Source organism: Podarcis tiliguerta, assembly GCF_965153285.1.
Source record: "Podarcis tiliguerta genome assembly, chromosome: 1".
Taxonomy (NCBI): Eukaryota; Metazoa; Chordata; class Lepidosauria; order Squamata; family Lacertidae; genus Podarcis; species Podarcis tiliguerta.
In genome coordinates, this window is record NC_139534.1 from 58,072,312 (window position 1) to 58,099,252 (window position 26,941).

Here is a 26,941-nt window from a genome sequence, read left to right on the forward strand (position 1 = left end):
TTTTAGTATGTGATATTAAAGACTCTTTCTGACAAAATGTTGCTCATGTTTACCGTGTGATACATTTCTAGGTTTGGGTTCCATAGTGACATGAAGTGACCACAGATGAAATCTTGGAGGGTAGAAATATTGGTGGCTGAAGCATTGGGCACTTTCTAAGCCAAAGAGTGAGTTTATGCAGGGCAGCAGGTAGGTCTAAGACTGGCAGCCTGGAAGAATGCGCATATCCTGGAATATACTATGGAATATTTTCCAGTGTGCTGGGATTCCTTGACATGTGCAAGGAGATTCTTAAGATGATTTTTGAGAAGTCTGAAACCCATTATCGTAGGGTTAAACTCTGGATTTTTCCACTTAATCTTTGGCAAATAAAGTGGAGCTAAACTTACAACTACTGTACTTAGAGCTAAATATATCAGCTACCTCTTGGTAGAACGGACGTGGGTGAGGAATGTCATGTTTATACACTACATCAGATCTGACAGAATGCAGAATACTCCCATTATATCCTTCTCCTATTGCTCAATTCCTTGCGATTTTCTGGTTCTGGCTGTGGTCCAAGAATGTACCTTGGCTAAGACAGGGTGTTAACTATGATCAAAGAAAAATGCCTCTGCTGTTCATACATGGAAGTCCATCTCTAAGTGTCCCTGCTCAAGAGTGATGGGGTGAACTGAGGATAGCAGGCATTGGTGTAGCTAGATAGTTGCTTCAGCCTCTGAGTTCCCCAGAGATGCATTGGATGCCGTGTTATACTTCCCAGACCTGCTTCACAGGGGCTGAGTTGCATTATTAATTAATAACACTAATGCAGAATAACCACAGTGCCTCAGGCCTCGGGGCAAAGCAAGGACCTAATAGTAGGCAACCCATCTTCTTGCTTCCCAGTGGTGGGTGTGAGAAGAAAATAAGTGCTTCAGCATTAATCTGGTCAGCCTTTCTCCTAACAACACATGCCACCTTCTCTTGTCTAGGGAGGGGATGGAGATTATTATGGCACCAACTAAAATAGTATTTATGTTTGCTTGCTTGCTTAATTCTAGAGAAATTCTGAAGCGCCTGATTGCCTTGACACATAAGAAATACAGAGCTGTGATAAAGTACTCAAGGCAAGAATAATTAAAAAAAAATTTTTTTAAGGCTCCTCCTTGGATATTTGAAAGTCAGTTCTTAGGCTGTACATGTTTGTCACATCTAGCATGACCAAGAAACTGAGTGGAGCCTATGCAGATTGATTTGGGCTTGGTTTCCACTGAGTTCTGTAGATTAGGGCGAAGACCAGTTGTTTTGTCCACCAGATCCTATGATCTCCCGTAATGTGCATTCTGACACATGGAATCCTTGAGCATTGCCTATTTGTTTTCTCCCGTAATATTTGAGGGCTCTCGTTGACTGACACTGGACATTGCCTCACCCCACCCCAGATGCTGAAGTACCCTGCTTTCTCTTGTGAAACTGGCTGACTTCCATGCACTGGAACTGTAGCTGTCATTCACTCCTGAGGGGGGCAAAGAGAAGTGCTGCACTTGGAAACATTATGGTGGTGGAAGCAAAGCCTTTGGCCTTGGGTGGCCCTGTCTCTCTTGTCAGGTGGCAGAGGGTGGGATCAGGTCCACAGCATATGCATATGTATGATTATATATAATCTAAAGGTCAAAGCATGGCTGTGTGTGAAAGATAGATTTATAATTGGTCTTCAAGGTTACTCAGAATGCCTCCCCTCAAACAGAACAACCCCCTCCATTCTAGAATTAAGAAGATTTATGGATCAGTAATTTGACTTTTCAGCAAACTGGAGACCCACATCCCTCTTTTTAGAAACTTAAGCACTGTTGGCCTTCCTCATACAAGCTAAGTAAGCATTACAGAAACATATGGATATTTGCACTGGGCTTGTATTAGTGAGCACCCTGGCCACTCTTTCTGTTCCCCTCACTGCCAAAGCTTTATCCCATGTGGGTAATCGCTTTCCAAGTGGGTGTGAGAAGGAAATAAGTTCTTAAAACTACTTTTGCCTTGTGGTTATAAATAATCACTGTTAAGGGAGTGGAGAATAAGAGGGTGGGGAGAGAAATAGAAGAGAAGGCAGAAGGGTTGTTAGTCCCAGTATAGGCAAGTGAATCCTCCAGATTTGCTGTGTTTGGAGACCTTTCTGCTTAGTTTGCTGAATGGCGTCCTGGATTTCTGCCCCAAACCACTTGCACCACTGCCAATGAGTTTTAGAGATGGTTTGCTGCCTTTTCCTTGCTTCATTTTAATTGTGGAAGCCGCCAGTGGGATAGATATAGATGATATAGATTATAGATATAGACACAGATATAGCTATAGATATATCTCGAAACCTTTTGTTTTACTTCCTATTACAAGGCAACCATTTGCAGTGAAATCCAAGAACGAATCAGGGCCATAATTGCCTCGCCCTCTCCTTTTTATCCACAGGGCATCAGTCACCTTTTAAAGCCCTGCAACTTTCTGTACCCACCCCACCTCTAGCAGATTCATAGCATATTTTTAAAGGAGAGGGATGAGATAAGTTAGTGGGGAATTGAGCGATATAGACAGTTGCCAAAAAGCGAGAGAAGAAATCGGATTGTCAAGGCTCGGTAATGGTTAGGAACAGGATAAAGGGAACTTTAAGACTTAATTTCCTGTTCCTGTTATGCAGGTCTTGGGTGGATGATATTTCTGCTCCTGTCTCCTAGGAGATGGGGCTGGGGGTTGGGGAAAAGGGGGAGGCAGTGAGTTGCTTCTAGAATACTAATGACATCAATGCCATGGAGGCAGGCATGTACAGAGAACAAAGTGGGGCTGGGGCTTCAGTAATGAGGAGCATTTGCCCCCTTTTAAATTTGTGCAAAGGGGAGAAGATTCTCACCAAGTCCCAGGAACTGAAGCAAGTTCTGGGTGTCTCTCTACCCTTGCGGTTACTCAACCTTGAGCGGTTGCTCCTAGTTTAACCAGCCACAAACGTAAATGGGGACCCATTCCAGATGAGGATGGAGGTGTTGTTGTTACTAATTAACTGATTAATAATCATGCCTTTCACCAACTAGTCCCAGGGTTGGTTACACACTGTTAGGATATTTCCGTTCCACCTTAAAAGGGAGCAGGATGTTTGTGTCACAGCCTGCGTATTTCCTGTTCACAGGATGTTTCTGTTGTGTCTATGCTTTCGTTCTCTCTCTGTGCCTGAGACACCAAAGCAGGCAGTCATGTTTTCTTTGTTCTGACCAATGCTGAATAAACTTGTAAATAATGCTCTCCTGCGTGCATCTTTCGCTGTGTGAATTCTGCTGATAGAGCGTGCATCAGCTCTGGACTGTGGCAAGCTATTTCTGGAGCTCGTGTCGCTAATTGCTGATACTGCGTGTCTACGGGAGATCGATGGACGTCTGGAGGCGACGTGGAGTCATGATGGACTTTGTCCCCTGGCAGTATCCCAACACACAACAACAACAACAACAACAACAACAACAACAACAACACATTCGCAAGTATAAGGAGTACCTTGCATACAAAAACAAGTGTTAAATACAGGCTATAAAAACAGTAGCTAACACTTAACAAAAAACAAATAAACAGCAAGCGATAGACAGTTTGAGTGATCATTAGCACATTAACTCTAAACTGAAGCTGTACCAGAAACCTGGGCAAAAAGGTGCATCTTCAGTTACCACTGAAAGAAGAACAGTGTCAGTGTCAGATTTTTTGGGGGGGAATCATTCCAGAAATGGGGTACCGCCTTTGAGAAGTACTTCATCCATGGGTCCACTGCAAGAAAATTCTCACAACATGTTGCCATAGCAAGATGGTTGCAGGAACTTCAAATGTCTTTCAATCACGGCCTGTGCTTCTGTTTCAAGGAATCTGCATTTTCCTCAGGCCACCTGATTCTCAAAGGTCTTTTTGGAGAGATTTTAAGTGGGTGGAAGTAAAGCTTGATTTCTTTTTAAGTTTGTACTGGATGACAATCGTTCCCAAGTGGGTGTGAATTGTTGGAATGATTTTAAAAACATACAATAAACTAGATTAGTTTTTATTAAAGATTTTCTTGTGTCACAAAAATGTACATACAGTGTCTCCACTTTCAATTAAGAGTCTTTTTCAGTTTGTTTACATTTGGTAGAGGGACATTTTCCCTTGCTGGAGAACTCAGATTGGAGTAAAGTGATTAATTCTAGCCAGGGCTACTCCACAGGCCCCCAAATACAAAAAGCCTATCGTTTTTAATTCTTGATAACTCTCCTTAGGATTCTCCTCTCATTGTCTGAGAACTGAGTACGATACTGGAATGGAGCTAACCTTCATAGGTTCTCCTTCTCAGAACTCTTGGTTATGTACTGCAGTACTAGCAATCTAAAAGTATGCTTTTTATCACAGAGTATTGTTGAATTGAGCAATTATCATCATTGGAACGTAAGGGTGCCTAATGTAGTTTAGACTGACATAGTTAATAGATTGATGAGAGATGCATCAGATAATCCTCTCTCTCCACCCATTTGGAAGAACTTGGTTGTTGTTGCTGTGATTGGGATCAAAATGAACTTTTATTCCCGTGACTCTCTTCATTTGGATGAAGCTACAGTCTTTTGAGGGAACTGGCTAAAGCATTCTTAATCTGAGATGTGTAGTGTTGATAGATGGACTATGGACAGGTGCCTAAAAGGTAGTTAGGCAGGAAGTTCCCTATGCAGAGAGAGGAAAGAAAACCAGAAGGAGAGACAGGAACGAATCTCTTGGGATGAATCTTGGCAGAAGATGGGCTTCCTGAATGTCTCCTGGGAAGCTTTATTGCTTCCTATGGGAAATAGACCTGCCTGACACTTACAAAATATAACACTAGGCCAACATATACTGTCTTCTACTTTCTCCCTCTGGCAGGAGGAATCGCTGTTAACATAAATCCATCTGCCCCGTATAGCCTCCCTGCCCCCAATTCTGGAAGAGATGTTTTTGCAGCTGCTTGCCAAATAATAGGAAAACAAATGGAAGGAAATTGCTGCCCCCCCCCCCCCAGCTAGAGAAGTACCAGAGAAATGCAATAGAGGGGAGAGGTTCTTTGTTTGAAAAGTATGCATGTTGGGGCATGAGAAATATCAGACACTTGGGCACCTGAAAAAAATTTATGCTCACTTCCAGCCCTCCACAGGACTGATGCCTGAACACGTAGTGCTGGCACTTAGGAATATGAAACACTTTTCAGTTGGGTAGATGGATATTTTAGCACCGTAAAAAATGAATAAATAATAACCGAACATAGTGGGCTGTAAGAAGAAGAAGAAGTGAGCGAGCCTTATGCACTTGCAAAAGCAGACAAATGGGGGTGGGGAGGTCCTCCTTCCTGTTTTTACCAAGTAGCGTTTTCTTCCAAGTACCGTCATTCTCGGATGGTTAGTTTTCACTTCCCAGCAGAAGTCTTGTTTAGCACGCTTACTGCACTTATTTTTTCTGTGTAAAGTGATCTTGTTTAGTACATTCGCAAAAGTGCCTGGCTCAATTTTACATTGGCAATTGTAAATTTTAAGCTATGCTATCTCTCCGCAAGGTGTCCAAATGGCCGGTCATGCTCTTGATGCCTGCTCCTCTTTTCACAGAGTGAAACATAGCTTCATTGTTCCATCTTTTCTCTTCTGATCAGCTGAAGATAGGGAGGGCATTTGATGAATGGGAGCCAAATTCCTTGCCCTTCTGCCAAAGCTTCTCTCATAGCCTTACTGCTCATTTGAATGGATTTTTAGTGTAACTTTCATAAAGAAGCAGCTAATACATCTTAAAAGCCCTGGCGGTATTGTTTAGGGGGAGAAGATAATTTTTAATACTTCAAGTACTCTTTTTATATATAAACCTCCCTTGCTTTAGCAGAGTAGAAGGATCAGTGTAGGCTTTGGGAGAAATACTTGGATCAGGAATTACTATTATGGTAAATTCTAATTAGAGTAGCCTCAGGACCCCACTGTTAGAACAGCAAGTAGATACCTGGAATTAGGCTTGTTAACAACCACTAATGATTTTGCATCCTCTTTTCTTTTTTACATCAATTTTCATTCATTAACTGATGTTAGCCTGAACTCATGGGGGATGAGCTAGCTTCATTGGAAGTTAAAAAGAAGCTGCAAATATCTCTGGGTCAGATAATAACACCCCTGATTTCTAACAAGGAGATTCGGAGACATGCATAATGGGTCACTGCACAATCTATTTATTCAATTCTTTATTGTGGTCCAAAGACCCAACAGGCACAATCTAGTAGTCCTTAGTTCATAACATGAGGGCAAAGGCTAAAATAAAATAACTTTTATTTTAATAAAATACTTTTTCTGTATTTAAACAAAAGTATGTCGCTAAATGCAAGAGTTGTTACTGATAAGCTTTAAAAATGGGGAAGGCAGCTTAGAGGTGATGACGTAGCTCCTGGATCTTCTGGGTTCCACAGATTATCTTGATCCATATTAGTCTGAATTCTGGCCTGCTTTTGGAATTAAAACTGCCTTGATTGTCCTGGTGGTTAAAGCGTAGGAGGAGATTGAGGGAGTGTGACTCTCTTAATTCTCTGGGCACTTCAGCATCTTTTGATACCAACAACCATGGTTTACTTCTGCACCGCTTGAATAGATTAGGAGCTGGAGTCACCAATGGCCAGAGATGGAAAAGGACAGAGTTTCTACATCTCCACCCACTGAAATTCCCATTTCTGCACAAGTGTTAATGGTGCAGAACCCCAGTCCTCCTCTCCTTTTGGCCACCTTAATTACCAAATTCTAGTGGCTCCAATTCCTGTGTGTCAGGTTGACCTGAGGAAGTAGTGTTTGGGAATTGCTGCTGTGTGTCATGGGGTTTAACCTATAAGGTTCTGTCTTGCACCCTGTTCTCTTTAATATTTACATACACTGCTGGCATAAGTTGTTCAGACATTTTGGGGTGAGGCGTCATCAGTGCGCCCATCTCTCCTTTTCAGCAAAAACTGGGAAGACAGAAAATGCCTTAAGTAGGTGACTGGGATCAGTAATGGACTGGATGAGAGTGGATAAACTGAAGGTGGGAATCCTGCCAAATCACAGGTGCTGATGGTGGTGGGTCCAGCTGATCAGGGAGTTAGAACATCCTTTTTTGAATCTCTATGAAGGATTTTGAGAACATAAGAAGAAACCTACTGGATCAGGCCAGTGGCCCATCTAGTCCAGCATCCTTTTTCTCACAGTGGCCAAGCAGAGGCCTATGGGAAGACTACAAGTAGGACCTGAGCACAACAGCACTCAGCTCCTCTGTGGGTTTTAGCAACTGGTATGCAGAAGCACACTATTTCCAACCAAGGGATACTACAGTTTGGTATTTCTGGAGCAGGAGTACCCCTAGAACCTCAGGCACTGTCAGGTAGCAGCTGTGGCCAGAGTACTATTTTCTAGCTGGTTGGTTCACCAGTTACAGCCACTCCTTTAAATGGTGATTTGGCTATCATGAGGCATACTCTGTTACCTGGATTTTAGACTACTGGGGTAGCCTTTGAAGACTGTTTGAAAACTTTAATTAGCCAAAATGCAGCAGTGGGTTTTTAGGAGCATGTAATACTTGCGCTAAGATATTTTTGGCCTTTGCTTGGTTTCTGGGCAAAAATCAAAATACTGAATTTAATATTTTGCCCTAAATTGCCTTTGCCTACCTTACATTATACAACACTTTCTCCAACACAGATCCTGGTACACTGAGGTCATCTCAAGAGGCCTTGCTCTGTGTTCCATCTTTGTCAGAGGTTTCATTACTGACAACTAGGAGCAGGGCCTTTTCAGTAGTGGCATCTTCATTGCAAAACCTTTTCCCTAAAGAAGCACACTAAGCTAGCTCTATTTTCACTCTTAAAGGTTTGTATGAACTGTTTCTCTTCCTGGCACGTCTCTTTGTGTGAAGCCCGATTGGTTATATGAGCTATCATTGCTGTATGTCTTGATTCTTCCAGCTTGTGTATTGTTTTTACATTTATATGTGTAATTTATATGTTTATTGGTTAGGTTTAATCTCTTTTTTGATACATTGTTGCTCTGAGGGTTTTCAGTAGCCATGTTCTGTGGGTAACTGATGTGAAATCACACAATTAAGAATCCATAATGGAGCTGCAGTCCAGTAGAACTTGGACCCTCTTTCTTAGGTCTGAAAAATATGAACGCCTTGTGTACATCCTTGTTAAAACCTGATACAGATTTCAGAACCAGTTTTATCTCTTTTGTGACTGAAAGAGAGTTACCTGGATGCTTGGGTGTGTATCTGAGGTGTACCTGCCACCCAAGACTTTCCTGGATCAGCAGTACCAGGCTGTAGGCCCCCAGCTGCGTTCAGCCCCTTCAAGGCCAGAAGTGTCTTGTCTGTGCCAAATCGTAGGCAGAGATCAATACATGGAGTGGATAGGCCTTTTCAATCCACTTAGTGTGAGTGAGGGCTCTGTTTTCAGTGTCTTCCTCCCAGAAGCAATTTATTGAGTCCTTCCCGCCCTTCAAGTGTGGTAAATGTGAGTTTGAGCGATGGGAGCTCTCTGGTGAAGAGATTCGTATTACACAGGAGAGCAGTCTCCTGCCAATATACAATTAGGATCTGTCTGTGATGCCTGCAGCCCAGCCAAGTCCAGGTGTCCTAAGAAACCTTCTGGCTGCGTCCATCTGAGTCTAATCTGCTGGTGTGTTTCATCCTACCCTTTCAGGAAACTCCATAACAGCTAGCATGTGTGTGGTCACAGTGCAATTTCCATAAAAAAAGCAATTTCTTAAAAAAAGTTTCCTGGCTACATGGACACAGAGTTGACCTTGCCTTCAGCAAAGGTTAGGGGGTGAGCAAGGGTCGTGCACTTATATCCATCATCCAAATTGCCTCCTGTTCAGATGTGCAGTGGATGTGTCAAGGGCATTCTACAGAGCACAGTGAAATGGATTCTGAATTCTACCTCCAATATTCACCTAGGAAAAATCCACCATAGGGAAATGATGGGTTTGAGCTTTGCTGGACAATCTGCTGGGTTCTTCCATATCTGGAGCTGGAGTCTGTGTCCAGGCAGCCGTTTCCCACACTTTTCCACACTGTGTGACTCAGCAGTAAGACAAAAATAGAACACAGGGAAAAGGTGTAATGCTGCAAGCTGTTTGGCATAGCAGTCACTCTCCACGGAGCTGCTCATTTGGGCAGAGAGTGCCATGCTGGTCCATGTCTGGGTTCTTTGGACAGATTGGGAGATTCGGCTGAGGATCTGATATCATTCTCATTCTCATGGAGCCTGCAGTTACTGCATACATACTCTGAATTGAACACGCAGACTTCAGGAAAACCTTTGGGGAAAGCGTCTTTGCAGTATGATCCTAAGCACGTTTACTCAGAAGCAATTCCCACTGAGCTCAATGGTATTTCCTAATACAGTGCTGATAATTGCAGCCTTGGAGGTCAGATCATTTTCTACATCCCTCTTTGTCTCCTCAGTTTATAGGAGCAAACCTGGTTTCTGAAGTTCAAGCTTGAACTGTCTTGGAATGAGCCATGGGATGATGTTTGTTTGGACGGTAGTTGTTTTCCCTGTCTTTCCTCAGTTCCTATAATTTAATGACTTTCACTTTGCATGCTTGGAAATTCCCTTTTGTGGCTCTTCTTGAAACCTGAAGCTTTTTATGGGATTGAGGACAGTGCTGATGTCTGTGGCACGAGGAGAAAAATAATAACCTAACCAAGTTGCCAAGTACGCTGCCTGTTATGTTTCAGGGCCCATGGATACAATATCTGTGCTCTTGTATTCGTTTAAAACTTCAGATAATATGCATTGGAAAATACCTTTAGTGGTCATCTACACACATATACCCTGCTCAGTGTTGCAATCTTGCAAATACAACACCCGAGTCTCCACTGAAATATCTCCCATGAAGTTGAGGCCACCATGTCTATGAACAGCTCTTAAAGGTAAAGGTAAAGGTAAAGGTAAAGGTAAAGGGACCCTGACCATTAGGTCCAGTCGTGGACGACTCTGGGGTTGCGGCGCTCATCTCGCTTTACTGCCCGAGGGAGCCGGCGTACAGCTTCTGGGTCATGTGCCCAGCATGACTAAGCCGCTGCTTGCGAACCAGAGCAGCGCACGGAAACGCCGTTTACCTTCCCACCGGAGCGGTACCTATTTATCTACTTGTACTTTGATGTGCTTTCAAACTGCTAGGTTGGCAGGAGCTGGGACTGAGCAACGGGAGCTCACCCCGTTGCGGGGATTCGAACCGCCGACCTTCTGATCGGCAAGCCCTAGGCTCTGTGGTTTAGACCAGTGCGCCCCAACCTTTTTATCACCGCAGACCGGTAAATGTTTGATCATTTTTCCGTGGCCTGCTTGTTTTGATTTAATAATTTTAATTTAATTGTATTTAAACATGCCTTCAAAATAAAATACAACTACACCAAAAAATGAATATAAAGTGATTTATTTTATTTAACTCACTAGAATGCCAAATCAATGAGAACCCTGAGCTTGTTTCTTTGCAACGAGACAATTCCATCTGGGGGTAATAGGAGACAATGACACCCGAAGTGTGTTGCTTATGTCCAGTTTATTCCGTTGTGTTGTTTTGTTTGGTTGCTGTCACTGCAGAAAACCCCGCTTCACACAGATAGGTTGTGAAAAGCAGAGTTGTTGTCTCGAACGTAGTTTTAAGGCCACCGTCATTTGCAATCTCCAGCAGTTGTTGTTCTTCTTGCATAGACATTGCATAGAGGGCATTCTAATAAAACCACTGCTGCTCCTCTTTCCGTTTGATAGTGTTGAGTCCCTCCCCCCCCCCCCCTCCGTGCACTTACCTCACGGAAGCTTCTCTTCAGTCCCCGCGTCTCCGACCTCGAGTCCTCAGTCCTCCCGTGGCGCCTCCTCCTCGGCCAATGGCGTGAGGTTTGCCTTTCGGCCAATGAGGAAGCGGGAAGACCCGCTCCCTGATTGGCCAGCAAATTTTCATTCGCTATTGTCACACAATGGGCGGGCTTGGGAGGGCGCAATGCTCTGCGCCTTGGCCGCCCGCCACAGTGAAATGATTTGAAGTTCCTCGGGCGGCCCGGTGCCGATTGATCCACGGACCGGCACCGGTCCGCGGCCCGGGCTTTGGGGAACACTGGTTTAGACCACAGCTCTTACGTTTCTCCAAATCTTCCTCTGAAATGAGCTTCGTTGTGGTTTCCACTCACTAGTTGTACTGCCCTCTGGAGCTATAGAAAAAGCCCATCTTCTACATGACAGCTCTTCAGATACTTGTAGGCAGCTGTCACATCTCCCTGAAATCTTGTCTTCTTCAGGATAAATATTCCCAAATGGGATTCCAGGCTAATGACACTCCCAGTTGAAATCCGTTGCATCATAACTCAATGCAAATAATTTTCCTTCATCTATAAAAATGTGGGAATGATAGGCATCGCAATAGCATCCCGAAGTAATTGGGAGTTTTGCGTTTAAGAAACTCTTTATGGCCATTCCAGAAAAGTACATTGCTGCAGTGCTTCATTAGTGTAAACAATTAAGAAACACCCTCTCCTAATAGGTGGTAATGCCCCTTCCTACCTCAGCTGCCTTTGGTAGGAATAATTCAGACTTGGACCCAGCCTCTTTCAAAACTAAATTCCCATTTTGCTGGGCCGAAATTAACAAGTGTCATTAAGCTTTGAGTCCCATGCTTGATTAGCTGAGATGCCCCCCCCCCCAATAAAATCACCCACCAAAGTGTCATTTTGAGATATACAGGCTTTTTTGTGTTTATCTCAGATCACCCATCCAGAAAAAGGCTGCCTATCAATTTGATAATGAGATTATATTATGCTGCCTTTTATCCTATCATTTAAGTCTTAAATGCTGAGCTCTAGTACAGAAGTTGACATTGTTTTGATTTATTTTCAGAATTGACCGTTTGCTGCCTTTCTCACTCACTCCCTCTTTTACTTACTATTTGGTCAAATGTTCTATAGTCTGGTCAACTGAAGAAGAGTCAATATTGATTTGAGGAAGGAAAGACCACACATAGACATTGTAGAGGGTATCTGCACCCAGTCTTGAACTGTCCCTATGAAAAAGATCTGTATCTTGGTAGAAGAAATAGATGTTTGGGGTTCCTGTGATATATATGTCTATGCTTGTGCATAAGCCCTTGCCAAAAACACAACCCCCCCCACCACTTTCAGAGAAACAGTCAGATACTGTATTAAAGAAGTACTCAACCTCCCTGGGGTGAGTAGTCGACATATGCATCCCACATCAAGCTTTATTTGAGTACAATGCCCTCCCCCCGGAATACAATTGTCTAGTATAATTGACATCAGTTTATCATTGTGTAAACAAATACAACAAAACTCTAAACGTTCCCTCACTCTTCTGAAGTTTTGATCTCACGACTCCACCTAATATTAACAGCCCTTTTTAAATTGCATCTCAAGCTATGCCATGGAGGCCTAAGAAAGACACATTACCCCTAAGAGACAGGTCATATACAAGAGACTATATTGTGGAGCATCAGCCAGTGGAAAGGTAAAGGGCTGCTAGAGGATGTGAGGCTCTGCCAGTGTTGCATGGTGTTCGCTCTCTCTGTCACTGAGCACATGGCCATGTGTTGGAAAGGAGTTTGTAACAGTCTGTGCTCTGGCTGGAGTTTATCCTTGCTCTTATGTAACAGTTGCTTTAGATATAATTAAACATGACACTGATGAGCCAAGCAAGCTGCTTAGCATAATGTAATGAAGGAGCCTTTTGCAAAAACAGTGCCTTTCCCCCAGAGCCAGGGCAAGTTCGCCTAACTGCAGGCTATCTGCTTCTGAGATCTGGTGCCAGGGCAACCCCTTCCTGTGGACTTGCACCCAACATCCGAACGAGACATTCCCCTCTTCTCCATGCACCTTGAATCCCAGACACCTTGTAGTGCTGGGTCTCCGATTCAAAATGGCTCCTTGCAAAGAGGGGCACAGAGGTGGGCAGCAGCATCTTTTATTCAAATGGGCACCAGGGAATCCTGACTAAACTTGCCAGGATGAGGGTGAGAGTGAGGAGTAGTACACCAGAGGGGTACTATAGATAGTGCATGAGGGACTCAGTTGGGTGGTGGGGGTCGCTCCAGAATGAAGCTTTTGTTCCTTTGTGCTCTTCAGCCTCTTGTTTTGCTAGAATTGTAGTGAAAGGTAGGAGTGATTACCCACTGTCCGCATTATGATTGGGCAAACAAATGATATCAGCTAGCAAGTGTTTTGGTAGTTTTAATTGGTCAGTAAACCCCTATAAGCGCTGTTCCTCTTTCATGCCCCATTACTCTGGCGCCAGTCTTTTTGTAAAGAAAGCCTGGCACGTTGAATGAGATCTCCTAATTTGTACAGGTGTTTTTACTGATCTGTTCTGGCATTTCACAAATACCCGTGGGGAGCGGGGAGCTGGGAGTTGGCTTCCGCCCGGAAGGGGCTGCTTGTGTAGCACATAGGAGCTTAGGCACATATGTTGTTGCACTGGCATAGTCCGGTATGGAAGATTGGGATACCACTACTCAGTGCACTAAGCAGCAGATGTTTACATGAAGTTGATGATGGTATCATGATTTCTCATTAATAATTGCAGTGTCTGTAATCCCTCCAGATGGGCTCGTTTAGCTGCTAGGATTCAGGGCTTCATATCCCTGTACCTAGGAATGCAAGGAAGCTTATGAGAGAATGAAGCCAGGAATGTTATTTGGGCCGATATACTAATGGAAATGTTTCAACAAGGGTGTGATGGTTGCTATCTGAGTGAATAGTACTTTATTTCTTACGATAGGAAAACTTTCTCCCTATTTTCTGCTGCTAGTGGCCTTCCAAAGCAGTAATTGGGGCTTTCCCAGTCTTAGTACTGTACTTACACAATATTCCAGCTGCCGCCCAGTTGGGGACTGGGAAGCTTTGCTGCAGGGATTCTGGGCTCACCATGCATCTCTCTCAATCTTTCCCTACCCCATCTGTAATCAGGAGAGATGTGCCCTCCTGAGCTGGAAATGCATAACCTTCAGATAATTTTTCTTAAACCCCTCTAAATAAAATTTAAGCAGATTAATGCAGTAGTGGTGCATTGTTGAGTAAGAAAAATAAGCATGTTTATAACCTGCTTTCTAAAAAAACAGTATATTGTGGGGAACATTGAACCTTTCAGAAATTTGAGGAGAAACAAGCAACAATATGAGAGAGAGTATATGTGTTAAAGGTCACAATATTGCATAAGCTTTGAGGGTGAGGGTTGCCACATGTCACTAATGAAATTTATAGGCAGTAGGCAAAATAAGGAGCCATGACATTTGTTCAAGAGCATTGTACGCAGACCTTGGAATAGCCGCCTCTACCTGAGGAGAAATAATAATTAATAAAAACAGTTTCCCGGTGAGAAACTGGTATAGTTGGATTACTGAAGAAAATGTGAAATCCCCATAACAAAGGTTCTGCTTTGAGGAAGGAGATATCAAAACTCAAAATACCAAATGAGAGATGGTGGTACTTTACTGCAATATAAATTAACCACCCGGAAAGGTTTTGAGATAGCCAAAGGTGACTAGTGACCCAAGTACTGAAGGCATTTTCAAGAATTGTCAGGTTTAAAACAAAAGAACCCCAACAACTCCAAAACCTGTTTAGTACTGCATCAGTTTAGGCTGCCATTTCAGAAGCAGAGTGCATAAATGTGGGCTGCTAGATCATGACCTGGTTACTTTCAGAATCCTCTCTTGAGACATGAGGCACACGAGCTCTTCTAACTTCTGAACCTGAAGTATAGAGCTGCTGCCTTTTGATGGCTGTGGGGTATGGGTTGGTAGGGGCCATGGCTTCTCTGCTGTCCTCTCATGCCCTACGGTGCATCTGCTTTTTCTTTTGCAGATGGTGAGCGACTGGGCGAGGTGACAGACCCTGGCAGGCATGCGGCGGGGGCCCATGCATCCTCTCCTCAGAGGAAGGCTGAGGACTCCAGCGAGAGCCGGGAGGACGAGCAGATGGTAATCTCACTTGCGCCTGGCTTCTTGCTTTCTGTGTTTTGTATGCTAATTAGAAAATAAGTTTCCTAACAGTTTTTGTTAGGGAGATGGAGATATCTCTGCTGCATCACTGTGATTTACTCTGCATACTAGAAGGGCAGTGGAGGAAAGGCAGTGGTTCCTAATCCCAGGTACTTAGACCATATGATGTCACACATCCAACAGGTGAGGGTGGTTTGCACAGAGGCCTGGTGGACCTAATTAGGCCTTTGAGCTGGAGGTCCACCACCACTGCAGTAGAGGAAGGGGCAATGTGTTGTATCTGATGTCATGCTGAGTTTCTCTGAAGTTCTGTGTCACTGTGTGGATGAGACCCCACCTGGCCTCTCCTCTCCTCTTCTGAGCTTGGCGGTGGTGGGGACTTCTCTTTCATGGTGTTGGGAGCAACTTCATAGATGAGTTCTCACTTTCTCCCCAAGCTTTCAGTTGTAAGAACCTCACAGGCATGCCTAGGGCAAGGTCAGTGAGAGACTCTTTGTTTTTCTCAGGAGCCTGAAGGGGCTCTCCTGACCTCATATTGTTCTTGAAGATGGTAGGATGTCTTTGAGGTATTTATCTACTTCCTAAACCTCTCCAAAGCCCATGCAACAGGCAGGAACAACCAGTCCACCCTGCCACACCTCTAGGCTCTGGAAAAGGGCACAGGTTGTTACGAGGTTAAAACATGCACTTACCATTGGTGAGCTGCCACACACATTTGCAGGCCCTTGTCAATTTCTTACCTGGGCATTATAGACTAGATGCAGATATACCTTTGGATGTGAGGTACTGATCTGTTCTTTGAAGGCCTGTGACAGGCTGTTCGCTCTATTATTTAGACCAGGCTTTCTCAAACTCAGCCCTCCAGATGTTTTTGGCCTACAACTCCCATGATCCCTAGCTAGCAGGACCAGTGGTCAGGGATGAGGGGAGTTGTAGTCTCAAAACATCTGGAGGGCTAAGTTTGAGGAAGCCTGATTTAGACTTACCCTAATCCAAAGGCAGGAGGTGGCTTAGGTATATTTTTCAATTTGTTGCTTATAATTCAATACACTCAGACAAAATTAAAAAATCTCTCCAGAAAACCACATTTACGTTTATCGTTCTTTCCAGCGTGCTATCTCACTTCCCAGTTTCACCGTTTCCCATATTGTTCCCTTGCCTTTCTCCCATGGAATTTCCTCCATTGCTGCAACCCATATTTTCTCCAGGCATGGGGATCTTGGAAAGGGGCAGGAACAAACACCTATTGAAGATGGATCAATGGGGCAGGGGTCTGCTGTCACTGACAGTTGACATAAGGTAGGGACAAGATAAATAGTGACACTAGCTATTAAAAAAAAAGCAGTCCCTGCTGCGTAGGGACTCGGTGATGCTCAGCATTGTGGCCACAGAATGTGTCCTTTGGTAAATATCACTGTGAATGTAAAGGGCCTAGATTGCCGCACATAGAGCATTGTTATGCGTCTCTTTTTGCTTGAGCGTGATTGCCCTTTGAGCAGTGATTCATTGGAGTTGGCATTTCTTCGTAGGATAAAAGGGGGGTATTGGCAGGGCCTCTGCCTGCTGAAGGTGCAGAGCTGCTCTGTTAGCTCCCCTATAATGCTGGTTAGTATGCATTCATTGTCCCTTTAGGGCAATATATTGCTTTATGATTCAGACATTGGCTGTTCCCAGCATTGGGCCAGTTTCCCCAGGCAGGTTGTGTATGACAAGAGGTTTGTGTATGTGGAAGGGAAACGGACTGTGCCACCACCTGCCCTTGGCGCTTCTCTCATTATGGTAGCAGTGAATATGGGAGGCATTTGCACCTTCAGAACAGAGAAGGAAATATCGACAACACTGGACTCAAAATAATGCAGAACAATTAGCGTAAGCTGAGGAGAGTGTGGTATGTCACACACCCACGTACATGACACAACTGAGTCCTGTGCAGAGGCAATAAATCATAACATTTAACAATATATTGATTATATGTTCTTCGAGACTGGGGAAGAGTGAGACTTAAAGAGAATATACCTGTTCATGCAGAAGCAAACACATTTTACTGTTGCAGCCTGCACTTCAGGCAAAGGCAGAATCTTCTCTCTCGTGCTAGAAGCACAACCATTTTTGTTGACCCTATTTGTGGCCCCCACACTTTGGGAGAAGTCTTGAAGAACAAGTCTTTAAAATATGAATCTGCTTAGGTATTCCAACGTATGTATAACTTATATATTGGCTTTTCATAACACCTGGAATTTTATTTTCATTCTGGGTGTTGTTTTTTTTAAAAAGAACTGGGATAGTGGTGAAATCAATGCCTTCCGGGTTTTCCTCCCCATTGTTCCTCTGTTTTATTTTTTCTATTTCTATATGCATTTTTCTTCGCTACACTTATCACTTTTACTGTCTTTTCTATGTGTTCATGTTCATAAAAATAAATAAGAAAGAAAGAAATCAATGAGGGGATGGATGATAGGAAGAGAGCACAGCAAGTGTGTTTCCAGAATTCATAACCATAAAGGGTAAATTCATTTACTTATACAAATTTTCCTCTCTAACAATAGTCCCAACCCTTTAACTACCCCCCCCCTAAAACACTGCCATTCATCTCATTAAAAGCCTGATGGAATAAAAACTCCTTATTCTTGTATCACATTTTTACAGTGGTGGCTTCCCATATCATGCTTGTAGACCAAATGCAGTCATGCAAAGCATGAGAACTGAACTACGCATCCATAAATTTCACACTGCACAGCCCTCCTTGGACTGTATTAATTCAAGCTGCAGATGGAATGGTTGCATGTCCAAGTGCTTTCCATGTAAAAACAGCAACAAGAACAACAAACTGACAACCAAAATGAAATAAACAAAACACTTCCTCCATGAAGAAAACCTGTATGTCGGAGAAGGATGGTTTGGCATAGCCTCACTTCTTCATCAAAAGCTTGTTTTCTATGTGCCAGTGAGAGCTTTTATGTGGATAGCATTCCAACATGTAGCACCCTCCCTCTCCGCATTCTGAATTTGTGCAAATTTAAGGAAGTCATATTTCAGGATATTTCTGAACATGTTGGCCGAGAGTGGTTCTCTTAATACTTCACGCTTGTTTAGATGTATACAAAAACCATTTTTATTTTCCAATTAGATTGCATTTTGCTACACAAGGGAGAGTAATTGTTAGAGGGAATAGCAGCCATATGGATCGTTTGAGGCCCATTTTAAAGCCATTGTGCTGAACAAAATTCAAGGAGATAATTCAAAGTTAATTTGTTTTCGTCCCTTCTTCCTGGGTGTAAGTAACACATTGTGCGACAGGACATCCTTCTGTTGTAATTTGGCTTGTCTGCCCTTCCTTACAGCCCTTGTTCATTACAAAACACAAGCTTTGTAATGTTTGTGCTCCTGGAGCCAATACCCACCCTTTCCTGCCCTGCCTAAATTTGAGAATTGGCCCCTTTCTTGAGAGCAAGGGCTTTGCCAACTTCTCCCTGACACATGAGCAACAGCTAAAGGGCCAATCACCCAAGGCGAAAGTTGAAGGGACTTGTGTTGTCGAAAACCACCAGCAAGGGTCCAATAGTATTTTCCTCATTTCCTGTCAGGGCAGGTGATGGGCGCTGGTCAGCAATAACTCACAAGGCATCAGTGAACTCTTTACTCAAAGAAACAAAACAGTGAGCACAGCAACTCTTCCCAGTAGATCTTGTCCCCATGAGGCAGTTGCAAGGAATGAAGGTCCCTGCCTTCCCACAGCTCTCTGTCTCCTCCCCGCATGGTCATTCACAAGCAATATGAGGCTCCATGTTGTCTGTCTTTGCTCCACCCTCTTCATACCTCTGTGGGTTCTGGGAGAACAGTGGGGAGAGGAGTTGGTCACAGCAGGAGGGGGAGACTCCTTGGCTTCTTCAGCAGCATGTCTCATCTCGCCCTCCCTCCTCTCCAGCCTCTGCTTCTGTGTCTGTTTCTGGACTGCTCTCTGCCATAGATCTTCCTGATCACTAAACCCTGTTGCCTCTTCAGCTTCCGACACCTCTTTCTCCTAGTCTGCTCCATCTTCTCTGTCTGACCACTCATCATCGTCCCACCACCAATTTCCTGGCTCTGAGCCTTCTTACCTTGGGGTTCGCTAGCTGGTGCCTCCCACCACTCCTCTGTATCCAGCTAGTCCATGACATTTCCTTGGCCAAAGATTGATCTAGACCTGCAAGCCAAGGGGAAGCTTGCTGGATTCCAGTTCCCTAAGCATGGCTGCTTCACCCAAATGTCATAAAAGCAAAATGAAGGACAGACATTTGTTTTTCTGCTAAAAGGTTAGGAACTGGCCTGTTGAAAGTATAGCAAGTAGCTAATAAGTGGAAGAGAAATAATCCACGAATTGTTCTTTTCATTGTTTAGTAGCAATTCTTTATGCTTTCAGTCTCTCACATTCCTCTGTGCTCAGGAGTTAAGAGTCTCTTATCCAGCACTGTGAACTGGAACATTTTCAAAACTACTATCACATTAAAAAAAAATTTTTTTTACTGGCACCAGTGCTTTTGTAGCGTACAAAGCAAATGAGAAATAAGGTTGCTAAATGCTGATCTGGAGATACTAGTAGTGTTTTGGTTTTCTGGATCCCACCTTTTGGTGTTGGCTATGGTTGTTGTAGCCCAGGGGTAGGCAACCTAAGGCCTGTGGGCCGGATGCGGCCCAATCGCCTTCTCAATCCGGCCCATGGAGGTTAGATTGGTTTCAACTAGGGCCAGGGCCTTTCAAGATGGCACCCCTACCTGACTGAGGGTGCTGAGTGTTGAGGCTAGCCCTGGCTTTTAACATAATACAGTTAGAACAACAGGCAAAATAACCACACAACAAAATAACAAAGACAAAACAGCTGATAAACCTAATCCAGATTAAAAAGTCAGGACAAATCAACAGATCAAATGCTTACCAGCAAAAGAAAAGCATTTGTATTGTAGTGGAAGGCCATTAAAGAGGGGGCCAGATGGGTCTGTCTATGAAGGGAGTTCAACAAAGACAACCCTCTCTCCCTTCTCTGGTGGTTGGTCACTGCTATTTCAGGCTACTTCAGGCCCCATCAGTTAGGATTTTTTTGCCCCAGTGTGCATTTCACCAAGCCTCATTCACAATTTTGTTTCCAACTTGCCAAATTTGGAGAGGCCCTTGTGAAACCTTCGCTGCCTGCTTGGGTTTTTGCCACCCCAAATACTTTGGTGATGTTCACAGACTTACCGTATTTTTCGCCCTATAGGACGCACTTTTTCCCCTCCAAAAATGAAGGGGAAATGTGTGTGCGTCCTATGGGGCGAATGCAGGTTTTCGCGGAAGCCTGGAGAGTGAGAGGCGTCGGTGCGCACCGACACCTCTTGCTCTCCAGGCTCCAGGAAGCTATCCGCAAGCCTTGCGCACCTGGGGGGAGTTCCCCTGGGCGCGCAAGGCTTGCGGGCGGCAGCCTCCAGCGCGGAACACGGGGCGCCCTTCGGAGGACGCCCCGTGCTCCGCGCAAGCGTCAGCAAGCCTTGTGCACCGGGGGAGAACTCCCCCCCGCACGCAAGGCTTGCGGGCGGCAGCCTGCAGCGCGGAACACGGGGCGCCCTTCGGAGGACGCCCCGTGCTCCGCGCAAGCGTCAGCAAGCCTTGCGCACCGGGGGAGAACTCCCCCCGGCGCGCAAGGCTTGCGGGCGGCAGCCTGCAGCGCGGAACACGGGGCGCCCCTCCGCGCAAGCATCAGCAAGCCTTGCGCACCGGGGGAGAACTCCCCCCCGGCGCGCAAGGCTTGCGGGCGGCAGCCTGCAGCGCGGAACACGGGGCGCCCTTCGGAGGACGCCCCGTGCTCCGCGCAAGCGTCAGCAAGCCTTGCGCACCGGGGGAGAACTCCCCCCCCCGGCACGCAAGGCTTGCGGGCGGCAGCCTGCAGCGCGGAACACGGGGCGCCTTTCGGAGGACGCCCCGTGCTCCGCGCAAGCGTCAGCAAGCCTTGCGCACCGGGGGAGAACTCCCCCCCGGCACGCAAGGCTTGCGGGCGGCAGCCTGCAGCGCGGAACACGGGGCGCCTTTCGGAGGACGCCCCGTGCTCCGCGCAAGCGTCAGCAAGCCTTGCGCACCGGGGGAGAACTCCCCCCCCGGCGCGCAAGGCTTGCGGGCGGCAGCTGGCCGCCCGGCGCATGGGGCGCCCTGAAGCAGAGCGCCCTCGCGCCGGGCAGACATCGGCCAGCCCCACAAGCTCGGGGGACAGCGGGGAGGCGCAGCGCCGCCATCCCACTGTTCCCCGACCTGGTTTTGGGGGGGAAATAAAGGGAAATTTTTTTTCCTTTATTTCCCCCCCAAAAAAGTAGGTGCGTCCTATGGGACGGAGCGTCCTATGGGACGAAAAATACGGTAGCTGCTTTATTGCTGACTCCACATCATGTAGGTTAGATAGCACTGGTCTGCAATACAGATCTCAGTATTTCACTCCATTGCAGAAATTGTTTATATCACCACTTATATAGCTGCACTCGTACTGTAGGTGAGGGATTGCTCCGAAATTACTGTGCCTATCTTTCACCCACAGGTAGAGTGAACTGCACGCAGTCATTTGCACAGCCCTGATGCCTGGCTACAGAGGGCTAGTTTTTTGTTCAGAAGTTTGAGGTAATGAATATATCTGAATCCCAACGAGAGTAAGAAAAGCTGTTCCAAGGCAGCCACATGGAGAAATGAGGCTGGGGAGAACCAAGGCAGTGGCTGATAATAAATGCTGTAAACAAAAGGGAGCCCATTAGGATGCACAGTGTTAAAGAAATAATTAGCCAACTTTGTCGAAGTGAGCTAATTAAAGCCCCAGAGGAAAGGAACACAATGCCCTCTGAAGGCATTATTAGGGAGACAACATAATAGCGCTGTGATTGTTTTAAAAAGGAAGAATTTCTTCCGCTGCTTTGGCATCTTAGCTGTTAACTGTGTACGAAGTTTGTCTCAAGAAGCTGCTGAGTTTGAAGATGTGGGGAGGAGGGTGGACTTGCCACTGGGAGCCGCATTTGTGCTTCTTGAAAGGAGGGGTGTCTTGTTTCCCTCTTCAGACACGGCATATTTTAACAGCTCCTCCCACTAGCATTGGGGGGAAGGGGGAGATGGCTGCACACATGCATAGCTTTCTGTGGTACCAATCCCACAGGGCCAATCCTGACCCCTCACCAAGGAACCAGACGCAGCAACCTCAGGCTAGCAGTTCAAAAACCCTATTTCTCACAATCCAATTGGTGCGCAGTTTGCAGCTGGGTCTCAAAATGTGGAGGATAGCACAGATTTGATAGAAGAAGCTGAATAAATTGACTTTTCACACACACACACACACACACCCTTTTTTTTTCTTAGTGTGCCTGAAGCGGTGGCAGATTAAAGGGCCTCTGTGTTCTTCAGCAGAAAAGACCAAAAGGTTCTTCTCTTACAGCTGCCAAGAGAAATTTGGGGGTTGGGGGTGGGAGAAAGAGAGCACTCTATTGAAGGAGCTATGGCCAGTCCAGGCCCTGTCTCCGTGCCACAGCTATTATAAATTTGTTTCTCACAAAGGCCCCTGCAAAGTAATGCTCCACAGAATTTTGTAATGGTAGGGTAAAAGTTTCCATCTCTCTCTCTCTTTGACGTTGTATTTGTTTTGGACCCATGGAATAAATTTCAAGGTTTGCTTCTTGAAGCAGAGTGAACTTTCCCCACTTCCCGAATATATAGAGGAAGCTATTCAGAGCTAGGCTACTCTGATCCAAGTGAATTCTCAGGTTTTGTGGGAATCCAGTTTTGTTTGTTTAAGAGGGAGGGGCAAAGGCAAGGGGAACGGCTGCCGTTTGCTCTTGGATGCTGAGGTTTTCTGTCTTGGAACATAGTGCAGCTTTCCCTGACCTGGCGCCCTCCAGAGGTGTAGAACTACAATTCCCAGCAGTCTTACCTAGCACAATACTACTGGCTGGACTGGTGAAGCCATAGTCACAACCATTTGGAGGACATCAGGTTGGCATTGACAGGTTTGCTTGGCCCAGCTCAGCCTTCTCTTGTAGAGCTTGTCCATTCTGGCCTCAACTTTCCAGATACTGAGTGATAAATACACAGTTGTTACTCATTTGTTGCCAGAGATCCAAAGTTCCCCCTACTACCTTCTCAGCTTGTCCATCTGTTATGTGGACGCTGCAGTATATTGTCTTTGGAACAGTGCAAGGCTCTTTCTCTCCTCTCTTGCCTCTCTCTCCAGCTAGTATTTCCATACCTTATGGGTTCAGCTAGCTCATAGCATGTGACATCTGTACAGTGATTATGCAAATACTATGGGCACCTATTTGCAGATCTGATGAGTCACACACACACCACCACGACTTTGAAGGGGTGTATGTGTGTGTGTTTATTCTCACAAGGATTCCCGGTCAGAAGAGAAACCCAAGCAAACATCAGCAGAACCACATCCCTGCAATGCATCTCATTTTTAAAAGACAATAGCAGCTTATCCTGTTTACACACACACACACACACACACACACACACACACACACTCCTGGTGGTCTTCTTTGCACCAAGGCTACCTTCCCCCTGCTTTGTTTCATGGAAACAGGATACTGAATTACACCAGTGCTGAATCCATGATGGCACTACTCCCCCACCCCCACCCTGTTGTCCTAAAGAATGACACTTTAGATCTTTTCTCTTGTGCCAATAGCAAATGGGTTTCACAGGCATACTATAAGGCAGGAAAAGTGAAGGGACGCACAGATAGTTTGATTCCTGGAACTTCTCTGGCCTCTGGGAAGTGCCAGACAATTCACCCAGGCTTCACACTTTGTTCTTTGCCTGTGTGGTCGATAATGAAATGCGCTCCATAGGCCAATGGCTCAAGTCCCTGTCCCCACCGCAGACTATGAGGTGGACTGGAGAGAGCTGCTGTTGCTTTCAAACATTTGCTGCAGTTGGCCTTCTTCATAGCTCTAAGACTCACCCTTGCAGCAACCAGCATAAACAGTTGATGGTCCTACAGCCCACACACCCAGTGAGCAAGGGCAAGAAGTCAGTTATTTTTATTAACTGATATAACCTGCAGCTGTAAGCTTGGTATGTGGGTTAAAGGGAAGGCATGAGTGGTTCCAGCACGGTTTTCTCTCTCTCTGTTAATTTGCTCCATGGCAGCATTGTAGCCCACTTTCCACTGGAACAACAGGGGCAATAAGGGCTTCCTTGACACAACTGGATTAGTCTGTTAATGGTACAAATGGCATCCTGGCAGTGTCTGCTGAAAGCCGGCGTAGGAGTTCATAAAGCTTATTTTGCTTGGAGGTAGCCGTGTGTGGGAATCTACGATTGTGCTCCTTCCACTCCAGAGCATTTCTAAAGTCATCTAATGTACAGAGTGTCTCTGAAATAAAAATCAATAGAAACTTTTGCATCCAAAAATGGGGCTACTTTGTCCCCTGGAGGGTTTATTTCTGCACACTGCTCAAAAATGACAGGGCCTTCAACAAAAGAACCATTTCTGCTTCTCCTAACATTTCTGCTTATCGAACGACATGCTTTTAAGCTGGACCTACTTCTGCCTTGATATAATGTCAAAGACACCTTCTATCTAGGCCTCTGTATTTCTTCTGCCAGCAGGCCACTGAAATCAGGGGCACCAAAAGCTCAGGAGGAGCAGAGGTCAAAGACAAGGTGTCAGTGCAAAGGACCCAGCCTGTGACCTTATCCATCAGTGGCTTCTTGCTGAGAGTTCAAAAGGTTTCAACATCAAGGGCAGGCCCATGGCTAATTTCAGTCATAAAGCATTTCTCCTAGCAGGAAGGGCTCATTGGTATTCACCTGTGGTGTAAGGAATAAGGATAGGCTATTGCTAGAAACTTGCTAGAACATACACCCTGAGGATACGGCTCACAATTGAGAGACACAGTCAGGATTAGAACTGCTCCTTGCAACATTAATGATGCATTGATTCAGAATGCCTTGCCTGGCAACCTCTTGTATGCTGGCTGTGAGTTCCTTGGCAGGAGAATAGAATACAGCTTTAACAAATAGAAATATTGATATTAGCATGAAAATTACCTGACCTATGTCATTTTGAGTTTTGTCTCAATAATGTTTCAGAAAACTAAATTCTGCAGACTTCCGGGTCTATTTTTATCTTATTTTGATAGATACCAAGTTAACCAGGGTTTTACATATAGTCCTTTTGAGATTTTTGTACTACAGTTAATTCTAAACAGACCTTCCCCAACATGGTAATATTTTGTACCATAGCTCCCATCAGTCATAGCCAGCATGGCCATGGTAGTTGGGGCTGATGGGAATTGTAGTCAAAAACTTCTGGAAAGCACTAGATATGGGGAAAGATGGTTGACAAAATCATATGAGATGTGCTCTAGTTGCAGAAAAATGAACTGCAAACATTTGAATTGGGCAGAATCTAACCACCAGAGGGCAGTAGTGTGCTCATGCTAGACTAAAAAAAGCAATAATTTTGTTTGTTTTTTAAATTTTTAAATAAGAAGAACACCGTTTAATTTTAAAAAGAAAATTCTGTCCAGCCAGTTTTATCAATGAGATGAGATTTGTAAAGAACCTGACACATTAAGGCTGCAGTTCTAGACATACTTTCTAGGGAGTCAGAGCTTACTGAGCACAGTGGCACTTGTTCTGAGTAAGATTACCCTGCAAGTATTAAAAAATACATACTAATTCCAGTCCCACCTTGTTTGAAAGCAGATGCCCTGCATACCACATACTGCATACTTGTTGAGGAAGGGAAAGGTGCTCTAAATGTATGGTGTAGGAGCAGCCAGAGAGATATTGAGCTGTATTCACAATAGCACTAAAGAGAACGTTCTATCAGTGCAAGGATTTCTCCTTGTATGACCAAACATTCTCCGCTCCTCCCCCCCTTGTGTGCCCCCCTAAACCTGTGACCATTTCCCCAAGCTTCTGGAGCAGATCTGGAGATGGCACAGGGCACACATGGTGCGGGGAGAAGAGAGGGAGACACCCTGTTGTGCTAGTGCTAATCCTTGTACAAATGCAACTGTTTAGCTTCATCCTGCCAAAATCACACCCACATGAGCAGAGCCAGTTGCCATAAGAGCTGTTACCTGCTGAAGCAAATGGCAAGGGGGTATATCTTCCACCCAGCTTTTGAATGTGTACACACATCAGTGTTTGGGTATCTGAGCTTCCCTCCTACCTCAAAGTGACTCAGAAAGCCACAGTCTCTTTGGTGACTGGCAATGCTTGCTTTGCGTTTGCAGGTGCTCCACAGTGTGTGTTCCCTTGACTATTTTCCCAGCATGCATCTGGGACAGGTCTGTTAAACGGAATCATTCTAAAATGGAGAAAAGCTTCACTGTTTCTGTCATATGTGGAACATATGTCTGACCTCGTTGATAGCCTTGCACAGAATAGTTTTACTGAGAGAAAAAGCTACCTGCAAAGCTTCCTTTCTGCTGAGGGGAAATCTGGTTAGTTTTATAATCTGTTGGAGAAAGGGCCTACAACTGCTTGGAGGCTGAACCGAAGGAAGCCTCTTGCCTCTTTAAGCCCTTCTGAGGAAACAGAACTGGTTTTGCCACAAGAAGCCCCACAGACCCACATACTAATCTTGGCTGTTAATAAGCTTTCACTGTTTCATTTTTATTATTTCCCAGAGAGAGGCTTAGGAATTACTTCAGCCTACTCCACAAGCAGCACAGTGAAATAATGTGTGTATTTCCCTCTTTCCTTATTTATTACATAAAGGTGAGCTGCAGACTAATCCATCTCTATTGTGAGAGACAAACCCAGAATTGGATTAATGTAATCCTTTAAAAAAGAAGGGAGACCCAGGAGGGCATTTTGCCGCCCTGCATGTGCCAATCTCTTTTAGTAAGTGGAGGTTTGGGGGGGGAATTGCCCAAGGAGCTTGTAGGGTAGGTGGGGCTCAGGAGGCTGCAAGCACTTACTGTGTCCATTCAATGAAGGCAGCTCAC

The 26,941-nt window shown here is 45.1% G+C and overlaps 1 protein-coding gene across 3 annotated transcripts in view; it reads left to right on the forward strand.

Moving 5' to 3' along the window:
- B4GALNT4 (beta-1,4-N-acetyl-galactosaminyltransferase 4) overlaps window positions 1-26,941 on the forward strand; it is a 154,279-nt gene that overhangs the window by 70,796 nt on the left and 56,542 nt on the right. For all 3 annotated transcript variants that reach the window (XM_083417512.1, XM_083417513.1, XM_083417514.1), the window contains exon 2: window positions 14,860-14,975. In XM_083417512.1, the coding sequence (XP_083273638.1) occupies window positions 14,860-14,975 (116 nt within the window). The remainder of the gene's footprint in view (window positions 1-14,859; window positions 14,976-26,941) is intronic.